The sequence below is a fragment of the Garra rufa genome, chromosome 6 (genome assembly GCF_049309525.1).
Source record: "Garra rufa chromosome 6, GarRuf1.0, whole genome shotgun sequence".
NCBI classification, from domain to species: Eukaryota; Metazoa; Chordata; class Actinopteri; order Cypriniformes; family Cyprinidae; genus Garra; species Garra rufa.
The window spans coordinates 8089598-8109550 of record NC_133366.1 but is presented as its reverse complement, the minus strand read 5'-3'; the positions used below and the strand labels follow the sequence as shown (position 1 = coordinate 8109550).

General features: G+C 40.1%; 1 protein-coding gene across 1 annotated transcript; it reads right to left on the bottom strand.

Annotated features, from left to right (window-relative positions):
- Positions 1 to 6567: 6567 nt before the first annotated feature.
- Positions 6568 to 11626, bottom strand: LOC141337520 (uncharacterized). Its single transcript, XM_073843360.1, has 2 exons — positions 11283 to 11626; positions 6568 to 11069 (listed from the first exon to the last, which is right to left on the bottom strand). Exon 2 carries the CDS (start codon positions 11047 to 11049, stop codon positions 6781 to 6783), a length of 4269 nt encoding a protein of 1422 aa, XP_073699461.1. The 5' UTR covers positions 11050 to 11069; positions 11283 to 11626; the 3' UTR covers positions 6568 to 6780.
- Between the last annotated feature and the right edge of the window lie 8327 nt (positions 11627 to 19953).

The following is a 19953-nucleotide window of genomic DNA, read 5'->3' as shown; positions in this document are numbered from 1 at the left end:
GTTAAAGCATGCTTTTGTCATGGTTAAATTCACAGTTTAACAATATACCAACATACTGAGCACAGTTTACGCTCTGTGCTTGATTTCAACATTATTGGCCTAAGATGCATAAAAAGGTCAATGGTTTTGGACAGGATCTTTATGATAGGAACATTAGAACATTTGAGGCTCTAAGTTACGGATATGGTTTCTGCCACTGAATAAAAAATAAAAAAGGTAATTGCGAGTTTTTCTCTCACAATTCTGACTTTTTTTCTCGCTATTTCGAGTTTAATATCGCAATTCTGATATTGTTCTGTTTAACAACTTAAAAAAACATCTAATATACAATATTCTTTGCATGGCTGCATAAATATTATTTAAATGTAATGTTTATCTAAATGTAAAAATATGGTACTATTGCAGCAAATATCCAATATTGAAAAAAAATAAAGAAAAAAATACTCTAAATTTTTTTGAAAAAATATAAATCATGCATCCTATTTTAATCTTAAAGGGATAGTTCATCCAAAAAATAAAATTCTGTCATTAATTACTCACCCTCATTTCGTTCCAAACCTGTAAGTGCTTTGTTCATCTTCAAAACACAAGTTAAGATATTTTAGATGAAATCTGACAGCTTTCTGACCCTGCAAAGACAAAGGTAGGGACATCTTTAAAATAAATGGTCAGAAAGCTCTCAGATTTAATCAAAAATATCTTAATTTGTGTTCTGAAAATAAACAGGTTTGGAACGACATGAGGGAGAGTAATTAATGACAGAATTTTCATTTTTGCTTGAACTATCCCTTTAATTACTCACCCTCATTTCGTTCCAAACCTGTAAGACGTCCTCCCATCTTCAAAACACAAATTAAGATATTTTAGATGAAATCTGACAGCTTTCTGACCCTGCAAAGACATGTTCAATTCCCAGAAAGGTAGTAAGGACATCTTTAAAATAAGTGGTCAGAAAGCTCTCAGATTTAATCAAAAATATCTTAATTTGTGTTCTGAAAATAAACAGGTTTGGAATGACATGAGAGTGAGTAATTAATGACAGAATTTTATTTTTGGTTGAACTATCCCTTTAAAAGCAGGCTTGAAAAAGGCGTAAATAATGGCAGAATCGTCATTTTTGGGGCGATTTATCCTTTTTAACAGAGACATCCAAAATCGTAAGAATATACATTGAGAATATATAGTGTCACAAAAGAGAGTCAAGCTGAAAAAACGTGTCAAATACAAGAAGACATGACTCTTCAGTTGTAAAGAAGCATTGTGATCCTCGATGACTTTACTCGATCTGCACAATCTCCATCTGTCATTTGCCGTTAAGGAGAGAATGAAGCAGAGAAAAAGAGACAGACAGAGAAAGCTGTGTGCACGCTCGTGAAAGATGCCCAGACAAGGGCAGTAAAATGATGTTTCTTTTGTCTTTGAGTAAGTGACATGTTTATGGGCAGGCGCCGGCCCATCATAGCACATCCATCACTTAGAGAGGGCTGAGGGGATTGAGTTTCCCCCAATTTCATGCTCTCCAATTCTCTGTGACATCTTTTTATGAGTCACCCTGTTATAGGCTGTGAAGCTACCTGTCCCAACATGATGTGCCTTTCATCCCAGAGCGGGAGAGGAAACGAAAGAGAGATGAAAACGTTCCCCAATTGAGCTGTCACGACAAGACAATCATTTATAACAAGGCTGCGAGTCATTTCAATTCATAAAATTCATCAAAGCTTGATTTTTCTACCAGGTCACCCAAAATATGACAGGTGCACTGTCAACTACCTGCTGCGTTTTTAGCGTTTGCTGGATCACGATGCATCTTTTATCTTCTGTTTACGTCGTTTGAGTGGCATGTCCCATGGCCACTAACTGATACCATCATTACCAAATTGCGCAACCTCTCGTTGAAGTATGAAAATGTCATGGAGATTGGCCGTCTCGCGGGGCACACGGCGCTGGAATGGAGGGCACGGTCACAATACCGATGGACGGTCGGAGCGCTATCTCTCTCCCTGCCACATCTGGGTCTCACATTAGCCTCTCCCGTCGCATGGAAAGGTCAAGCATGAAATGCGACGAGTCTGATTATTCAGCGCACCATGGGCTCTGATCCCATCTGTACACAAGGGTCTCATACTCTCTCTTCATCTCTCTCTCTCTTCTTTTTCATCACGCCCTGTTATTCTAGCCTATCATCTCTCCACACATCTCTTAAGGGTGGCAAATATTCCAGGCTTTGTGCTGTGTGAAACTACAAAGTGCTGCTTGTCATTTGCTGCTTGAAATACTCGACTTTGTTGAAACAATCTGAGAATGCCTTCGGTTTTGTGAATTTTATTTGCCCAAAATCTGATTGGCTGATATGCCAATAAATAATTAAATACTTCTTTTTTTTTCTTCCTTTTTTACTATTTTACTTTTAAAACTTAATATTTTATATTGTGCTTGCACTGCAAAAAATGCTTTTCTTACTTAGATTTGTTGTCTTGTTTCCAGCCAAAATATCTAAAAATTCTTAAATCAAGAAGGATTTTCTAGACTTTTTTTTTAATTGAAACAAGCAAAATAATCTGCCAATGGCGTAAGAAAAATTTTCTTGTTTTCTGTTTGAAATAAGATTTTTTTTTCTTACCCCATTGGCAGATTATTTTGCTTGTCCTAAGCAAAAACTGACTTAATTTTAACTTGTTTTTTTCTGACAACAAAAAAATAATTTTTACTCGTCTTGATTTAAGAATTTTTAGATATTTTGGCTGGAAACAGTAAGTAAGAAAAGCATTTTTTGCAGTGTCCTTTTAAAACTTAATATTTTCCATTGTGACTGCATTGCAAAAAAAGATTCTTTATTTAGATTTTTTGTCTTGTTTCCAGCCAAAATATCTAAAGAAAATTAAATCAAGAAGGATTTTCTAGATGAGTAAAAATTATTTTCTTGTTTTCAGAAAAAACAAGTCAAAATTAAGCGCGTTTTTGCTTGAAACAAGCAAAATAACATGCCAATGGCGTAAGAAAAATAATCTTGTTTTCTGTTTGAAATAAGTTTTTTTTGCTTACCCCATTGGCAGATTATTTTGCTTGTTCTAAGCAAAAACTTTGTCTTGTTTCTTCTGAAAACAAGAAAATAATTTTTACTTGTCTAGAAAATCCTTCTTGATTTAAGAATTTTTAGATATTTTGGCTGGAAACAAGACAAAAAAAAAATCCAAGTAAGAAAAACATTTTTTTTGCAGTGTGTGATGGCTGGGCCTTTTTTTATTCACAGTCAAAATAGTAAAATATGATTTGTTCAAAATAAATAAATAAATAAATAAACAATACATTTTTTTTTAAATTGTACTCCATCAAAAAACGACGGGCAACTTAATAAAAATTGAATTGTATACAGCTAATATTTAATACTTTGCTTTAGTATAATGATTTTTCATTAATTGTAATAAAATGAAAGCCATTTGAATTTTTTCAGTCCAAAGACTTTTACTTAATTTAATGTATTAATTTTTATTTCATTTATTTATAGTAAAAACTGTACTACATTGTATTTATAAAATCAATGTAAATGCACTATGGCTCAAATAGATCAGTAAGACTTGTAATGCTTTTTAAAGAAGTATCTTATTCTCAAAAATACAGGAAAAAACTATAATACTGCAAAATGTTATTGCAATATAAAATAATGGTTTCTATTTTAATTTACATTGAAATTATTATTTTTTTTCCTGTGATACAAAGCTGATAATAATTCAGAAATCATTCTAATATGCTGATTTATTATTAGAATTATCAATGTTGGCAAAAGTTGTGCTACCAAATATTTTTTTGGAACCTGTGTTATTTTTTTCAGGATTCTTTGATGAATAAAAGGTAAAAAGAACAGAATTTATTCAAAATATAAATATTTTCTAACAATGCAAGTCTTTGCTATCACTTTTTTTTTTATCAATTTAACACATCCCTGCTGCATAAAAGTATTAATTTCTTTCAAAAAAAGGAAAGAATACACATTTTCTGACCCCAAACTTTTAAACAACAGTGTATATTGTTAGAAAAGATTTCTATTTCAAATAAATACTGTTCTTTTTAAGTTTTTATTCATCAAAGAATCCTGAAAATAAAAATATCATAGGTTCCAAAAACATATTAAGCAACACAACTGTTTCCAGCACTGATAATAAATCAACTTTGAAATATTTGAAAAATTCAGCTTTGATCACAGAAATAAATTAGATTTTTACTGTTGTTTTACATTATAATAATATTTCACAATATAATTTTTTCAGTATTTTTGATCAAATAAACACAGCCTAGAAACATATTTAAAATACTGATACAAAACTTTATACATGAAAATAAAACTGTCTTTAAATTTTAATAAGAGGGTCCCTCCTGTGAAAATCATATTTGAGAGTAATTTTAAGGTTTACCTCAGGGAGAAATAAATCCTTAGAGTAAATATTGCATTTTTTCTCCCCCAATTTTTTTTACAGTGAGTATTCATGAAGCCGTAGTCGAGACGTGATCACAGAAAGATTAATTTTATGAGAATAAAATCTCTTTGAAATCCTTTTTGACACCCAGTATTATTGTGAACCGTCTGTCTCAGACCTCTAGATATTTGAAATGAGTGAAAACATATCTTAGTCCCGCCGTTCTCATCCGTTTAGCGCAACTGAAACAGAGCGCGTGGGAACGACACGCGGGATGTTAATGATGTAAAGTGAATTGAATCCTTTGTTTAAATCATTGGTTCAAAAACACAAGTAACCAGTCTGTTACACAGGATTTTGCCCTTGTTAAAATGATTTGTCTCCATGCGGGCCCTCCTCCATTAGAAAGATCTAGTAAAACACAGCTGTTCTGATCATAAAGCATAATAACACCAGCACCCTTGTGGCCTGTGAGAAATCCCAAACAACAGACTTTCAGCGTTCAGCTTTCAGTATGCGTATGCGTAGCACTTCCAGTTGTGGCAGGAGGCAGTGGGCTGGAAATAGTGCTGTAAATAAAAGTCTTACAAAGAATTAAAGAGAACTTTTAAACGACAGCACCGTTTGCTTAATAATTTATTGGTCCATTAGAAGCAGCAAGCTGTTTGAGTGTTGTGCTCAAGAATATCTCTTTTATATCTGAAAGTCACGAACATCACGAACAATGGAAACTAATGATTTGAGCAATGCAGGACACGCTAGATGTTATGCACGCACAGACCATCCAGTCATTTGTTTTGGGAGTGATTGCAGCCTACGTGACTCCTCTGAAGGCAACATACGGTGCAATGCAGCAATATTAATAATGCATTGGTCAGCAACCCACTCACCTCACGAATACAATGTCTTAAGCCCTTTGTGTCTGTGTGTGCAGTGTGTGTGTGCAGCCATGTGAGCATAATTAACCCTTTGAGCTAATTGAAGCTAAATATGCATTAACAAATAATAAACATATGCTCAGGGCTTACATTTGCGAGTGAAAACTACTGCGTGCAACTATGGAAAAAACTTTAGGAGCACCATGTGCAACTGCACGGCAAAAAATGCTTTTCTTACTTATATTTGTTGTCTTGTTTCCAGCCAAAATATCTACAAATTCTTAAATCAAGAAGGATTTTCTAGATGAGTAAAGATTATTGTCTTGTTTCAGAAGAAACAAGTCAAAATTAAGTGCATTTTTGCTTGAAACAAGAAAAATAATCTGCCAATGGGGTGAGAAAAATAATCTTATTTTCTGTTTGAAATAAAAAAAAAATTCTTACCTCATTGGCAGATTATTTAGCTTGTTCCAAGCAAAAACACGCTTAATTTTGACTTTTTTTTTTTTTTTTCAGGAATACAAGACAATCATTTTTACTTCTCTAGAAAATTCTTTCTTGATTTAAGAATTTTTAGATATTTTGACTGGAAATAATACAGACAATTTAAGTAAGAAAAGCTTCTTTTTTTTTTTTTTTTTTTTTGTGCAGTGAATGGATAAATTAATGTCTTGCCTTAAGCTTTTCTTATTTAGATTTTTTGTCTTGTTTCCAGCCAAAATATATAAAAGTCCTTAAATCATGAAGGATTTTCTAGACGAGTAATACTTATTGAATTTATTTTTTAAGTAAAAAAAAATATGTGTGACAAGCAAAATAATCTGCCAATGGGGTAAGAAAAATAATCTTGTTCTCTGTTTGAAATAAGATTTTTTTTCTTACCCCATTGGCAGATTATTTAGCTTGTTCTGAGCGAAAACTCACTTCATTTTAACTTGTTGAAAACAAGAAAATTATATTTAACACTTTAGAATAGAAAACACTTATTCACCTCAATAAATTCCTAATTTGCTCCTTATTAATAGTTAGTAAGGTAGTTGTTAAATTTAGGTATTGGGTAGGATTAGGGATGTAGAATAAGGCATTATTATGTGCTTAATTAGTCATAATAAATGTCTAATATTCTAGTAATATGCAACTGGTTAAGAGACCTTAAAATAAAGTGTTACTATTTTCCCTTGTTTAGAAAATTATTTATATATATATATATATATATATATATATATATATATATATATATTGTGGCCGGGCGGGGAATAGCACGACAGAACAAGAGGTTTAGGTGAGCCCCGGAGGGTGCGTTTATTGACAATAGTGCAGAAGTGAAGGAGATAATACGGGGAAAGGGCGATGTGGCGTCTTCGGTGCTCGGTGTCTCGTGAATCCTCTGTCCCTTCGTGCTCTTTGGTGACTGTGGCCAGTGAGGGGTGAGTGCAGGAACGTGCGGTCACCCCGAGTGAAAGCGGTCCAGGCTGGGTGCGGCCCAATCGTCACGGCGAGTCTGTGAAAGGAACGATAGAGAGAGACGGTAAGCGTTTTAGCTCTTTGGAGAAGCTTCTCACCCTTCTGTCCTTTGGGGCTCGTTTATAAAGGAGATCTCGCCGTGATCGATTGGTCCGTGTTGAGCAGTTGCAGGTGTTCCTGATGAGTTGCCAGGGCGACGCTGATTGTTCCTCGGGACTCCCGCCACACTCCCCCCCCCAAGCGACGTCCTGGTTCTGGAGGAGAGAAGAAAAGGGGGAGACTGGGGGTGGGGGGAAAGTGACCCCTGACAGACCTGCGTATGCTGCCCAGGACCGAGAGAGCCCGTCTGCGTTGGTGTTGCTGGTGCCGGCTCGGTGGCGCACATCGAAGTGGAAGTCCTGGAGCGAAAGGAACCACCTTGTGACTCTGGCGTTCGTGTCTTTTGCTCGGGCCATCCACTGTAGGGGGGCGTGATCTGTAAAGAGAGTAAAATGTCGACCCAGTAAGTAATATTTTAGCTCCAGGACTGCCCACTTGATGGCGAGGGCTTCCTTTTCCACGGCCGCGTATTTCTTCTCGGCCTGGGACAGCTTACGGCTGATGTACATGACAGGATGCTCTTCTCCCTCCTGGACCTGGGAGAGCACGGCTCCCAACCCCGTGTCAGAGGCATCCGTCTGGAGCAAGAAGGGACAGCCGAAGTCTGGAGCTCTCAGGACGGGTTCCGTGGTCAAGGCTTCCTTAATGCGTGTAAAGGCCCGCTCCGCGTAATCATTCCAGTGGACCCGTTCTGGCTGTCCCTTCCTGGTCAGGTCCGTCAGGGGGGCAGCTATAGAGGAGAAACTGGGGATAAAACACCGGTAATAGCCCGCCAACCCCAAGAAGGCACGTACCTGGGTCTTGTTGGTGGGCCGGGGGGTGTCCAGGACGGCCTTTACTTTGTTTTCCTGTGGTCGTATGAGTCCTCTCCCGACCGTGAACCCCAGGTAGCGTGCTTCGTTGTAGGCTAGGTGACACTTGCGGGGGTTGGCGGTCAGTCCAGCCCGACGGAGCTCAGACAGCACCCTGCGGAGCCGCTCCAGGTGGTCCTCCCATGCCTCCGAGTGGATGACTACGTCGTCAAGGTACGCCGCCGCGTATGTCTGATGGGGGCGAAGGACGACATCCATGAGGCGTTGAAATGTTGCGGGTGCCCCGTGCAAGCCGAAGGGAAGGGTCCGGTATTGCCAGTGGCCAGACGGAGTGGAGAAGGCTGTTTTTGGTCGGGCTTCGGAAGAAAGGGGGACTTGCCAATAGCCCTTTGTCAGGTCGAGTGTTGTGATATACCGGGCCCTTCCCAGGCGCTCTAGGAGTTCGTCCACTCGGGGCATGGGGTAGCTGTCGAAGGCAGAGACTTCATTGAGGCGCCGGTAGTCATTACAGAAGCGCAGGGTGCCGTCTGGCTTCGGGACGAGGACGATCGGGCTGGACCAAGGGCTCCGGGATGGCTCAATTACCCCCAGTTTGAGCATTTTTTGGACCTCCTGCTCTATAGCCTGCCGGCGGGCCTCTGGGACTCGATAGGGCCGTTGCCGGACGACGACGCCTGGAGGAGTGTGGATGTCATGGGAGAGGACGTTAGTCTGGCCGGGGGTGTCGGAGAAGACGTCTTGGAACTGACCGACCAGGTGCCGCAGCTCCGTCTTCTGGGCGGCCGAGAGGTTAGGGTTGGCGTCCACAACCGCGGGCTCTTGGACGGCTAGGGCGGCCACTTGGTCTCGGTCCCCGACCCATTTCTTCAGCAAATTGACATGATATAGTTGTACAGCCTGCCTTCGGCCGGGCTGTCTTACCCTGTAGTTCACCGGGCCGACTCGTTCCTCCACTGTATAGGGTCCTTGCCACTGTGCCAGGAACTTGCAGGCTACGTTGGGGACCAAGACCATCACCTTGTCACCTGGGTGGAACTCCCGCGGTTGGGCCGCCCGGTTGTACAGACGTTGCTGGGCTTGCTGGGACTTCACCAGATGTTCCCGGACTAATGGCATGACGCGGTCGATTTTACTCCTCATATCTTGCACATGCTCAACGACGGTCCGGTAGACTGCCGGCTGCTGCTCCCAGGCCTCTCGGGCCACGTCGAGGAGGCCGCGGGGTTGTCGTCCAAAGAGGAGCTCAAATGGGGTGAACCCCGTGGATGCCTGGGGAACTTCTCGGACTCCGAACAGCACATAGGGGAGGAGGAGGTCCCAATCTTTCTTGTCCTCAGCAGCTACCTTCCGCAACATCTGCTTCAGGGTCTGATTGAACCTCTCGACGAGCCCGTCGGTCTGAGGGTGGTAGACTGATGTGCGGATTTGTCGTACCTTCAGCAGCCGGCAGAGGTCAGCCATTAGCCGGGACATGAAGGGCGTTCCCTGGTCGGTCAGTATCTCCGACGGTAGCCCCACCCGGCTACACAGCAGGAACAGTTCCCGGGCGATGGATTTCGCGTTGGCTTGGCGTAGCGGAACGGCCTCTGGATACCGGGTGGCGTAGTCTACAATGACGAGGATGTGCTCGTGGCCCCGGCCAGACCTCGGCAACGGCCCTACGATGTCCATCCCGATCCGCTCAAAGGGCACCCCAATGATGGGTAAAGGGATGAGTGGGCTGGGGGGAGGTTTCCGTGGGGATGTCCGTTGGCATGCTGGGCAGGCCTGGCAGAACCTCTTGACCTCTGCTTCGAGTCCCGGCCAGTGGAATCTATCACGGATACGTTGCACGGTATTCTGGGCGCCCAGGTGTCCAGCCATGGGGTGAGCATGCGCCAGCTCCAGGACTGTCTCCGTTTTCTCCTTGGGGACAACGAGAAGACGTTTTACCTCCCCCCGCCGCTCCGCGACACAGTACAGCAGACCGTTTTGCACGACGAAGTGTGGGAGAGGGTGAGGGGCCGGAAGGACGTCCTGGCCTTCAAGGACGCGTACTTGCCGCCAGCAGTGTTTCAGCCTGTCGTCTTCCTTCTGGGCTCTTCCAAAGTCTCCCCCACCCGTAACCTGCTGGAAAACATTATGGAAAAGGTTAGTATCACGGGCGGGGGACTCACCCTCTCTCCCACTGTCGGTTGTCAGCAGGCTGTGTGGGCTCTCAGACCCCCGCGACGGCTGGCGACGTAGGCGTCGGCGTGGACGGGCGGGCTGTGTGGTTTCGGCTAGGGCGGCCTCCAACCCCGGCCAGTCCCGTCCCAGTAGCAGCGGCACAGGTAGGTCCTTGAGGACGCCAACTTCCAGAGTCCAGGCTTTACGACCTTTGTGGAAGGTGAGAAGATTAGTAAATACCTGGCGGGTATCTCCGTGGACACAAGTAATGGGCATTACAGCTTTGGGACTAGGCCGGGGTTCCAGCGTGCCGGGCCTTGCTAGGGACACGGCACTTCCTGAGTCCAGTAAAGCTTGACAGGAGCGGCCTTGAATTTTCACCGTGGTCATCGGGGCTCCACGGGGGGTCCTGCGGTGAACCACACAGCCCGCCATCCAAGGCTTCACAGGCGGAGACGGTGGGTCCGTGGGCATCGGTTCGTCGCGGGGGCTGGACGGTCTGCGCACTGGTCGTGGGATGCCCTCTGGCGGCCGTCGCTCCTGGGGCACCCTCCGGGGAAAAGGCGGCGCTCGCTCCCCGGCCTCCCGATGATAGGCTGCGTCCGCCAGTTCGACCGCCTCGACGAGCTCTGCGATGGACTTTGGGCCCCGCATGCCGGCAGCCTGCCTCATCGAGCGCGGGAGCGCTCTCAGCATCCGGTCAACCACTACCCGCTCGGCGACTTGGGAGGGGGATGGCGAGTCCTCTAGCAGCCAGTGTTCGGCTAACCGCATCAGATCGGCGGCTTGGGTGCGTACTGGCAACCGCGCTTTGAATTCCCACTCATGGAAGCGCTGGGCGGCAGTGGTCGCTGATAGCCCTAAGCGGCCTAAAATTTCTCTTTTCAGTTCATTATAATTACTTTGAGAAGACGCAGGTAATGAAAAGTAAGCACGCTGAGCTTCCCCCGAAAGCAACGGTGCCAGTAACGCAGCCCAAGTACCTCTAGCCCAGCCCTCTGTACGAGCGACTGACTCAAACATTTTGAGGTAAGCCTCAATATCATCATCTGCGGTTAGCTTGGGTAAAAGCCGAGCAGCAGTGACGCGGGGATCAGGTAGGGGAATATGTTGAGCGGCTGGTAGTCGTAGTTCTGCTAAATAACCTTGAATTTGGCCGTGTTGTTCGGTCAAAAGCTCAAAACACTGTTGCTGGCGGACGCTAACCTCTGCCAGCTGTTTCACAATGTCCTCCATTCTGCCGGGGAGGAGCGCGCCTGAAAAACAGAAAAAACCGGAAGTGAGAGACGAGGCAAGATGGCGGTGTAAACAAAGAGTGTCTTGTTCGTCGGCTTCCCAGGCCCGTCACGTTGCCCGCATTCTCCACCACCTTGTGGCCGGGCGGGGAATAGCACGACAGAACAAGAGGTTTAGGTGAGCCCCGGAGGGTGCGTTTATTGACAATAGTGCAGAAGTGAAGGAGATAATACGGGGAAAGGGCGATGTGGCGTCTTCGGTGCTCGGTGTCTCGTGAATCCTCTGTCCCTTCGTGCTCTTTGGTGACTGTGGCCAGTGAGGGGTGAGTGCAGGAACGTGCGGTCACCCCGAGTGAAAGCGGTCCAGGCTGGGTGCGGCCCAATCGTCACGGCGAGTCTGTGAAAGGAACGATAGAGAGAGACGGTAAGCGTTTTAGCTCTTTGGAGAAGCTTCTCACCCTTCTGTCCTTTGGGGCTCGTTTATAAAGGAGATCTCGCCGTGATCGATTGGTCCGTGTTGAGCAGTTGCAGGTGTTCCTGATGAGTTGCCAGGGCGACGCTGATTGTTCCTCGGGACTCCCGCCACAATATATATATATATATATTTATATATATATATATAAAATCGTCATTTAGTGGGTACTTGCAGTTAGGAGGTGGCTGTCCCAAACCCTAACCCCTAAAATTAAACATAAGAAAATGATATAAAACATTTTTTTTTGTATTTTATTCCATTGTTGTTTTTAAAAATATCTTTTTGATTTTTTTTAAAGTGACATTTAAAAATATTCACTTTATATTTTCTTTGTAAATTTGATTAAAAATAAATAAATAAATGTATCTCGCATCTTCATGTCACTACCAAAACAGTATATGTTTTATTCCATTGGCTGAGACTGATTTTAACTACACCTCTACATTTATGATCAGGAAATCATCAGGTCCCATCATTTTGAGGTAAATGTGTTCAAAAGTATGAAAAATCTGCGTGTGACTTTAAAGAACGTCACTACTGAACACGATTTTTCTAGAATTAAACACACTTTTTTGGGAGTTTTTCCATAACATTTAGTTTTTCATATGTGCTGCTGTGCTAGCTAACCATGTGCTGATTAGCATCTTTGAGCTAGGTTCAAAAGTATCTAAAATTGTCACGACCATGGCTGGACTGGCCATCGGGCATTTGCCCGGTGGGCCGATGGTGATTTTGTGGGCCGATGTATTTTTTTTTTTTTTTTTTTTTACGGTATAAACTATTAAAAGGTGGTGGATTGGCCAATTGGTCATGATCGACTCTGGGCTGGACCAATTACAGCCAAAGAGGTCGGATGACCCCTCCCCCTTGCTTGGACAACGGCTCTCATTGCAGATCACAGACAAAGTTTATTTTCGTTTTGCTTGCTAACTTTTTACAGTCAGTTAAAATAACTCATACTGCGTACTAGCTAGCATGATGGATTTTCCATGCTACTGGGCGGGTGCTATGATGTTACTGATAGTGAATTTTATTTTGTTCATAAGGTTAGTTTGTAGGGTTAGGCTACGAACCGTCCCGTAAAAAAAACGGAATCGTCCCGTATTCAGAAAAAAAAAATATTACGTGTTCTGTATTGAGGTGAGAAGGAACGCGATTTGTCCCGTACTTAAGCTAGAATGAAAAAAAAAGACTCAAAGCTAAAGTTATTCTGTCTTTACGCTGCGCAGCGGCTTCTTCTCTCTGCCCCTCCCCTCTCCTGATGCTCCTTCAATCATGAAAATGATCAATGATCAGCTAATGATCGGCTTTTCTGTCACCAGTCCCGTCTCTCTCGTTTATTAATCGCCCACTGTGCGCTAGAAAGAGGAAACCAGCGGATGTCGCGCTAAACAGCAGCAGCACGTTTAATAACTTCTTGTTAGAATTGTTTCATTATTACTTTTTAATATGAGCTGATGTTTGCTGGAGCCACAGCTGTAAAAGCTGCTGGTCATAATATCGATTTGGATATCTGGTGAGAGGAAAAAATGAAGATGAAACCAGGAGATGTCCTTACTGAATCATCAGAGCTGAACAGGTGATGGAGAAACAGTTTACCTTTTAGGTGACATGAATAAGTTAATGGGAAGTTATGAACTGGTTCTGAGAGACAAATAACGCCAGGATCATTTTCTACAACTGTAGGGGAAATACTTTTCTTTTTTTATTCTAATTTAAAATGTCTGACTTTTAATAAATAATTATCTGAATCTTACAACCATTTGGATTTAGTGGTCATAAAATCCATAAATCATTATCGTATATAGTAAATATTTAGTCTAATATATACCCTAGTAAACTATACTTTTTCCTTTGGGAAGGTACCATCTGTGCAGTCTGCAATTCTGTTGAAGAAAGATGTTGAATCTATTTAATTACTGTAGAAAATAATTGATTTCTGTGCATTTGTTTTACACATAAATTAAAGTCGATTAAGCATCATGAGGGTGGGGGGTGGTTCCTAATATTTTTTTCTGGGAGTTGGCAACTCTATTAGTCAGGTATATGTAAATATTGATTAGGTTGTTTAATATTTGAGTGTTCATTATCAATAGTGCAATACGCAGAAACTAACTGATGAAACCAAATGATTAGGCTAGAATTCACCGTAAACCCTCTACACTTGTAGATATAATTTAGATAGATTCAAATTAGGATTCACTAGGAGATGTGATGCTGCACATTAACATAAAATTTGCTTGGATTTATAAGTAGACTAACTACTTTAATGTTTTTGTCTTTTATATATATTTTATTGATAAGCTGTGTTTTTTTTATTCTTTTTAATGCTAAAATGTATCAGAAAATTAAATGAATTCTTGTGAATGATAATTGCCTGTATCAAAACATTCCTAATTAAGTTGGCTTGGCTTTGAGTTATGGTTTTCTTAAAAATTAATATTAAAAATCATAAAAAGGTCCCATAGACTTTCATTGACCAAAAGTCCATGTCTGTTTGAACTATGTTTAATGTAAACTGCTAGAAGCCATTGATACTCAATTAAGCTTTAAACTATCTATCTATCTATCTATCTATCTATCTATCTATCTATCTATCTATCTATCTATCTATCTATCTATCTATCTATCTATCTATCTATCTATCTATCTATCTATCTATCTTCAAACCTTATCTATCTATCTATCTATCTATCTATCTATCTATCTATCTATCTATCTATCTATCTATCTATCTATCTATCTATCTATCTATCTATCGATCTTCAAACCTTATCTATCTATCTATCTATCTATCTATCTATCTATCTATCTATCTATCTATCTATCTATCTATCTATCTATCTTCAAACCTTTATCTATCTATCTATCTATCTATCTATCTATCTATCTATCTATCTATCTATCTATCTATCTATCTATCTATCTATCTATCTATCTATCTATCTATCGATCTTCAAACCTTATCTATCTATCTATCTATCTATCTATCTATCTATCTATCTATCTATCTATCTATCTATCTTCAAACCTTTATCTATCTATCTATCTATCTATCTATCTATCTATCTATCTATCTATCTATCTATCTATCTATCTATCTATCTATCTATCTTCAAACCTTATCTATCTATCTATCTATCTATCTATCTATCTATCTATCTATCTATCTATCTATCTATCTATCTTTCTTCAAACCTTATCTATCTATCTATCATCTATCTATCTATCTATCTATCTATCTATCTATCTATCTATCTATCTATCTATCTATCTATCTATCTATCTATCTATCTATCTATCTTTCTTCAAACCTTATCTATCTATCTATCTATCTATCTATCTATCTATCTATCTATCTATCTATCTATCTATCTATCTGGTAAAATCATGCTAGCGACTTCCTAGTCGTGCTAAAATAATGCTAGCGACTTGCTAGTAATGCTAAAATCATGCTAGCGACTTGCTAGTCATGCTAAATAATGCTAAAATCATGCTAGCGACTTGCTAGTCATGTTAAAATCATGCTAGCGACTTGCTAGTCATGGTAAATAATGCTAAAATCATGCTTGCGACTTGCTAGTCGTGCTAAAATCATGCTAGCGACTTGCTAGTCATGCTAAAATCATGCTAGCGACTTGCTAGTCATGCTAAAATAATGCTAAAATCATGCTAGCGACTTGCTAGTCATGCTAAAATCATGCTAGCGACTTGCTAGTCATGCTAAAATAATGATAAAATCATGCTAGCGACTTGCTAGTAATGCTAAAATCATGCTAGCGACTTGCTAGTCATGCTAAAATCAGGCTAGCGACTTGCTAGTCATGTTTAAAACCATGCTAGCGACTTGCTAGTCATGCTAAAATCATGCTAGCAACTTGCTAGTCATGCTAGAATCATGCTAGTGACTTTGCTAGTCATGCTAAAATAATGCTAAAATCATGCTAGCGACTTGCTAGTCGTGCTAAAATCATGCTAGCGACTTGCTAGTCGTGCTAAAATCATGCTAGCGACTTGCTAGTCGTGCTAAAATCATGCTAGAGACTTGCTAGTCATGCTAAAATCATGCTAGCGACTTGTTAGTCATGGTAAAATCATGCTAGCGACTTGCTAGTCATGCTAAAAATTATGTTAGCGACTTGCTAGTTTTGCTTAAATAATGCTAGTGACTTGCTAGTCTTGCTAAAATCATGCTAGTGACTTGCTAGTCATGCTAAAATCATGCTAGCGACTTGCTAGTCGTGCTAAAATCATGCTTAGGGACTTGCTAGTCATGCTAAAAATCATGCTAACGACTTGCTAGTCTTGCTAAAATCATGCTAACGACTTGCTAGTCTTGCTAAAATCATGCTAGCGACTTGCTAGTCATACTACAATCATGCTAACGACTTGCTAGTCTTGCTAAAATCATGATAGCGACTTGCTAGTCTTGCTAAAATTATGCTAGCGACTTGCTAGTTTTAGTAAAATCATGCTAGCGACTTGCTAGTAATGCTAAAATAATGCTAGCGACTTGCTAGTCATGTTAAAATAATGCTAAAATCATGCTAGCAACTTGCTAGTCATGCTAAAATAATGCTAAAATCATGCTAGCGACTTGCTAGTCGTGCTAAAATCATGCTAGCGACTTGCTAGTCATGCTAAAATCATGCTAGCAACTTGCTAGTCGTGCTAAAATCATGCTAGCGACTTGCTTGTCATGCTAAAATCATGCTAGTGACTTGCTAGTCATGCTAAAAATCATGCTAGCGACTTGCTAGTCATACTACAATCATGCTAACGACTTGCTAGTCTTGCTAAAATCATGCTAGCGACTTGCTAGTCTTGCTAAAATTATGCTAGCGACTTGCTAGTTTTAGTAAAATCATGCTAGCGACTTGCTAGTCATGTTAAAATAATGCTAAAATCATGCTAGCAACTTGCTAGTCATGCTAAAATAATGCTAAAATCATGCTAGCGACTTGCTAGTCGTGCTAAAATCATGCTAGCGACTTGCTTGTCATGCTAAAATCATGCTAGTGACTTGCTAGTCATGCTAAAAATCATGCTAGCGACTTGCTAGTCATACTACAATCATGCTAACGACTTGCTAGTCTTGCTAAAACCATGCTATTAATGCTAAAATCATGCTAGCGACTTGCTAGTTGTGCTAAAATTATGCTAGTGACTTGCTAGTCATACTACAATCATGCTAAAATCATGCTAGCGACTTACTAGTCATACTACAATCATGTTAACGACTTGCTAGTCTTGCTTAAACCATGCTAGCGACTTGCTAGTCATGCTAAAATAATGATAGCGACTTGCTAGTAATGCTAAAATCATGCTAGCGACTTGCTAGTCGTGCTAAAAACATGCTAGCGACTTGTTAGTAATGTTAAAATCATGCTAGCGACTTGCTAGTAATGCTAAAATCATGCTAGCGACTTGCTAGTCATACTACAATAATCCTAGCGACTTGCTAGTTTTGCTAAAATCATGCTAGCGACTTGCTAGTCATGCTAGAATCATGCTAGCGACTTGCTAGTCATGCTAAAATAATGCTAAAATCATGCTAGCGACTTGCTAGTCATGCTAAAATAATGCTAAAATCATGCTAGCGACTTGCTAGTCATGCTAAAATCATGCTAGTGACTTGCTAGTCATGCTAAAATCATGCTAGCGACTTGCTAGTCATGCTAAAAATCATGCTAGCGACTTGCTAGTCATACTACAATCATTCTAACGACTTGCTAGTCTTGCTAAAACCATGCTAGCGACTTGCTAGTAATGCTAAAATCATGCTAGGGATTTGCTAGTCATGCTAGAATAATGCTAGCAACTTGCTAGTCATGCTAAAAAAATGATAGCGACTTGCTATTCATGTTATAATAATGCTAAAATCATGCTAGCGACTTGCTAGTCGTGATAAAATCATGCTTGCGACTTGCTAGTCATGCTAAAATCATGCTAGCGACTTGCTAGTCATGCTAGTCATGCTAAAAAAATGCTAAAATCATGCTAGCGACTTGCTAGTCATGCTAAAATAATGCTAAAATAATGCTAGCGACTTGCTAGTCATGCTAAAATCATGCTAGCGACTTGCTAGTCATGCTAAAATCATGCTAGCGACTTGCTAGTCGTGCTAAAAATCATGCTAGCGACTTGCTAGTCATACTACAATCATGCTAACGACTTGCTAGTCTTGCTAAAACCATGCTAGCGACTTGCTAGTAATGCTAAAATCATGCTAGGGACTTGCTAATCATGCTAAAATCATGCTAGCGACTTGCTAATCATGGTAAATCATGCTAGCGACTTGCTAGTCATGCTAAAATCATGCTAGCGACTTGCTAGTCTTACTAAAATCATGCTAGCAACTAGCTAATCATGCTACCACCCTGGGTACCCTAGTAACCTCATATCTATCTATTCACATTCAAACTATATCTTCTAACTATTTATATCTATAAATCTTTCTATTTTCAAACTATTTATATCTATCTAGCCTATCTATCTTCAAACTTTATCAATCAAACTAAAACTATTTCAAACTGAAAACCTTTAAACTTTCTTTAAACTAAAAGCTTTTAAAACTACTTAAAACTTACTGGCTAGGCTTTCTCAAGCCAACTTAAAGTTTGCTAACAAACTTTTTATCTAGTTATGTATCAGTTATCGGTTTAATTGTTTAACATTGTTTGCCATTTTGTACAGCTAAAATAGGAATGAAAAGTCCAGACAGCCATTTTAAGGCTTTAATACAGTTTTCCCCAGTGTACTGTTACTCAGCCAGTGTTGCGTCATTGCAATACAGCCATATAATTAAGGTAACAACAGTTAAAAAAAACGTTTTTAATAGGACTGACCCATAACAATATTGAATTGGAACAGATTGGATCAGATCGGATCGTGTAAATGGATTCTAACTCTTGAGAATCGGAATCAAATTCATTCTTGAAATCTGAATTGATACCCAGCTCTGTTCAGGAGGTTAACTCAACCAAGCAGTCTTTTGGTTTTTGCTAATTAGCCTACTGTTTATAATACCAGAATAGGGAGGATGGTGTAGATTTAAGTTTATTAGTTTGATACATATATACCATCAAGACAGTAGCCTATACATCACTGTCACAAGAGCATTTGCTTTCATTCAAGGGCTTTATGGCCTTTAATACCTGGTGGGCCGGTCTCTAGTCAAAATGCCCGGGCCGATTTGTTGTCCCAGTCCAGCCCTGGTCACGACTGAAACGTTTGGTCAAGTGACATCTTTGTTTTGTTTTTTATGTTATTCCATAAAATTGTCACTACCAAAACAGTCATGAACAAAACATGTCATCATTGTTTTGGTAGTGACAAAAGGGAACAAACAATCATTTATTTAGAGGAAATAAACAAAATTTTAGTACAGTTTTAGTATTTTATATGTTTTAACAGTGTTTTAGTATGTGGGTTGAAATGATGTAATGTGATGTGGCTGCTACCAAAGCATTACTGTAGATTATACCGGTATTGTGCAGTCATGACCAAAACATGGGATGTTTAGTCAAAAATAAAATATGCTGAATAAGATGTTATGATAGTGTTTGGTTCAATATTCTAATAAATTTTAAAGTTTAAAATCAGTATGATTAACTTTTTGCCTTTTACAAAGAAAAACTGGATTAAAAATACAACAAATCTCATAAATCACACTTACATTTTTTTTAATTGTTATTGATTTACTGACTGTTATCGATTAAATAAAATAGAAAAAATATATTTACAGGGAAAATGTAAGCGATATCTTAATAGGTCAATATAACCCTTCCTATTCAGGCCCGTAGCCAGGGGGGGTTCGGGTGGTTCGAACGAACCACCCCATACTGCCAAAGGTCCATAATTTAAATACGTTTTTTTTTTTAATAAACAAGTGTTCTTTTAAATAACAACGACATTTAAAGCCATAAAAAATATTAAATACCTTAATTAGTATAAAAGCCTTAATTATTAAAGATGTCATAAATTTGGGCAAGTAAAGACAATAATCGCATTATGGATTAAATGTGCTAGTCATAAAGCGTGCCACAAGGACCGTTTATCCGCTCGGATCACAGTTCAAACAGCAGCGGAGCGCAAATTCACAAGAGCAGACGCGTTAACTATCGAGCTCTGAACAGCGCTGCAAGATCCACAGTGAAGAACACAAATGACTTTGCGACTTAAACAGGCGAAACATCGCTGACAAACAGGAGAAACACTGTGCGCGACGATACAGTCAGAATCATTTTCCATGGATTTATTTTACACTAACTGCACCATGATATTGTGGCAGAAATGCGGAATATTATATAATATTAATGTAGACATGTATTAACTGAAAAGAAGTAATGTAATATAATTATAGTATTTTTGAGATTAATCTAAGCGTTTGTGCATTTATACTAAATGTATTTAGACCACTGTTCTTTA

Excerpts from the sequence above, each read along its gene's own strand:
- LOC141337520 (XM_073843360.1), bottom strand. The coding sequence starts at position 11,049 with ATGGAGGACATTGTGAAACAGCTGGCAGAGGTTAGCGTCCGCCAGCAA.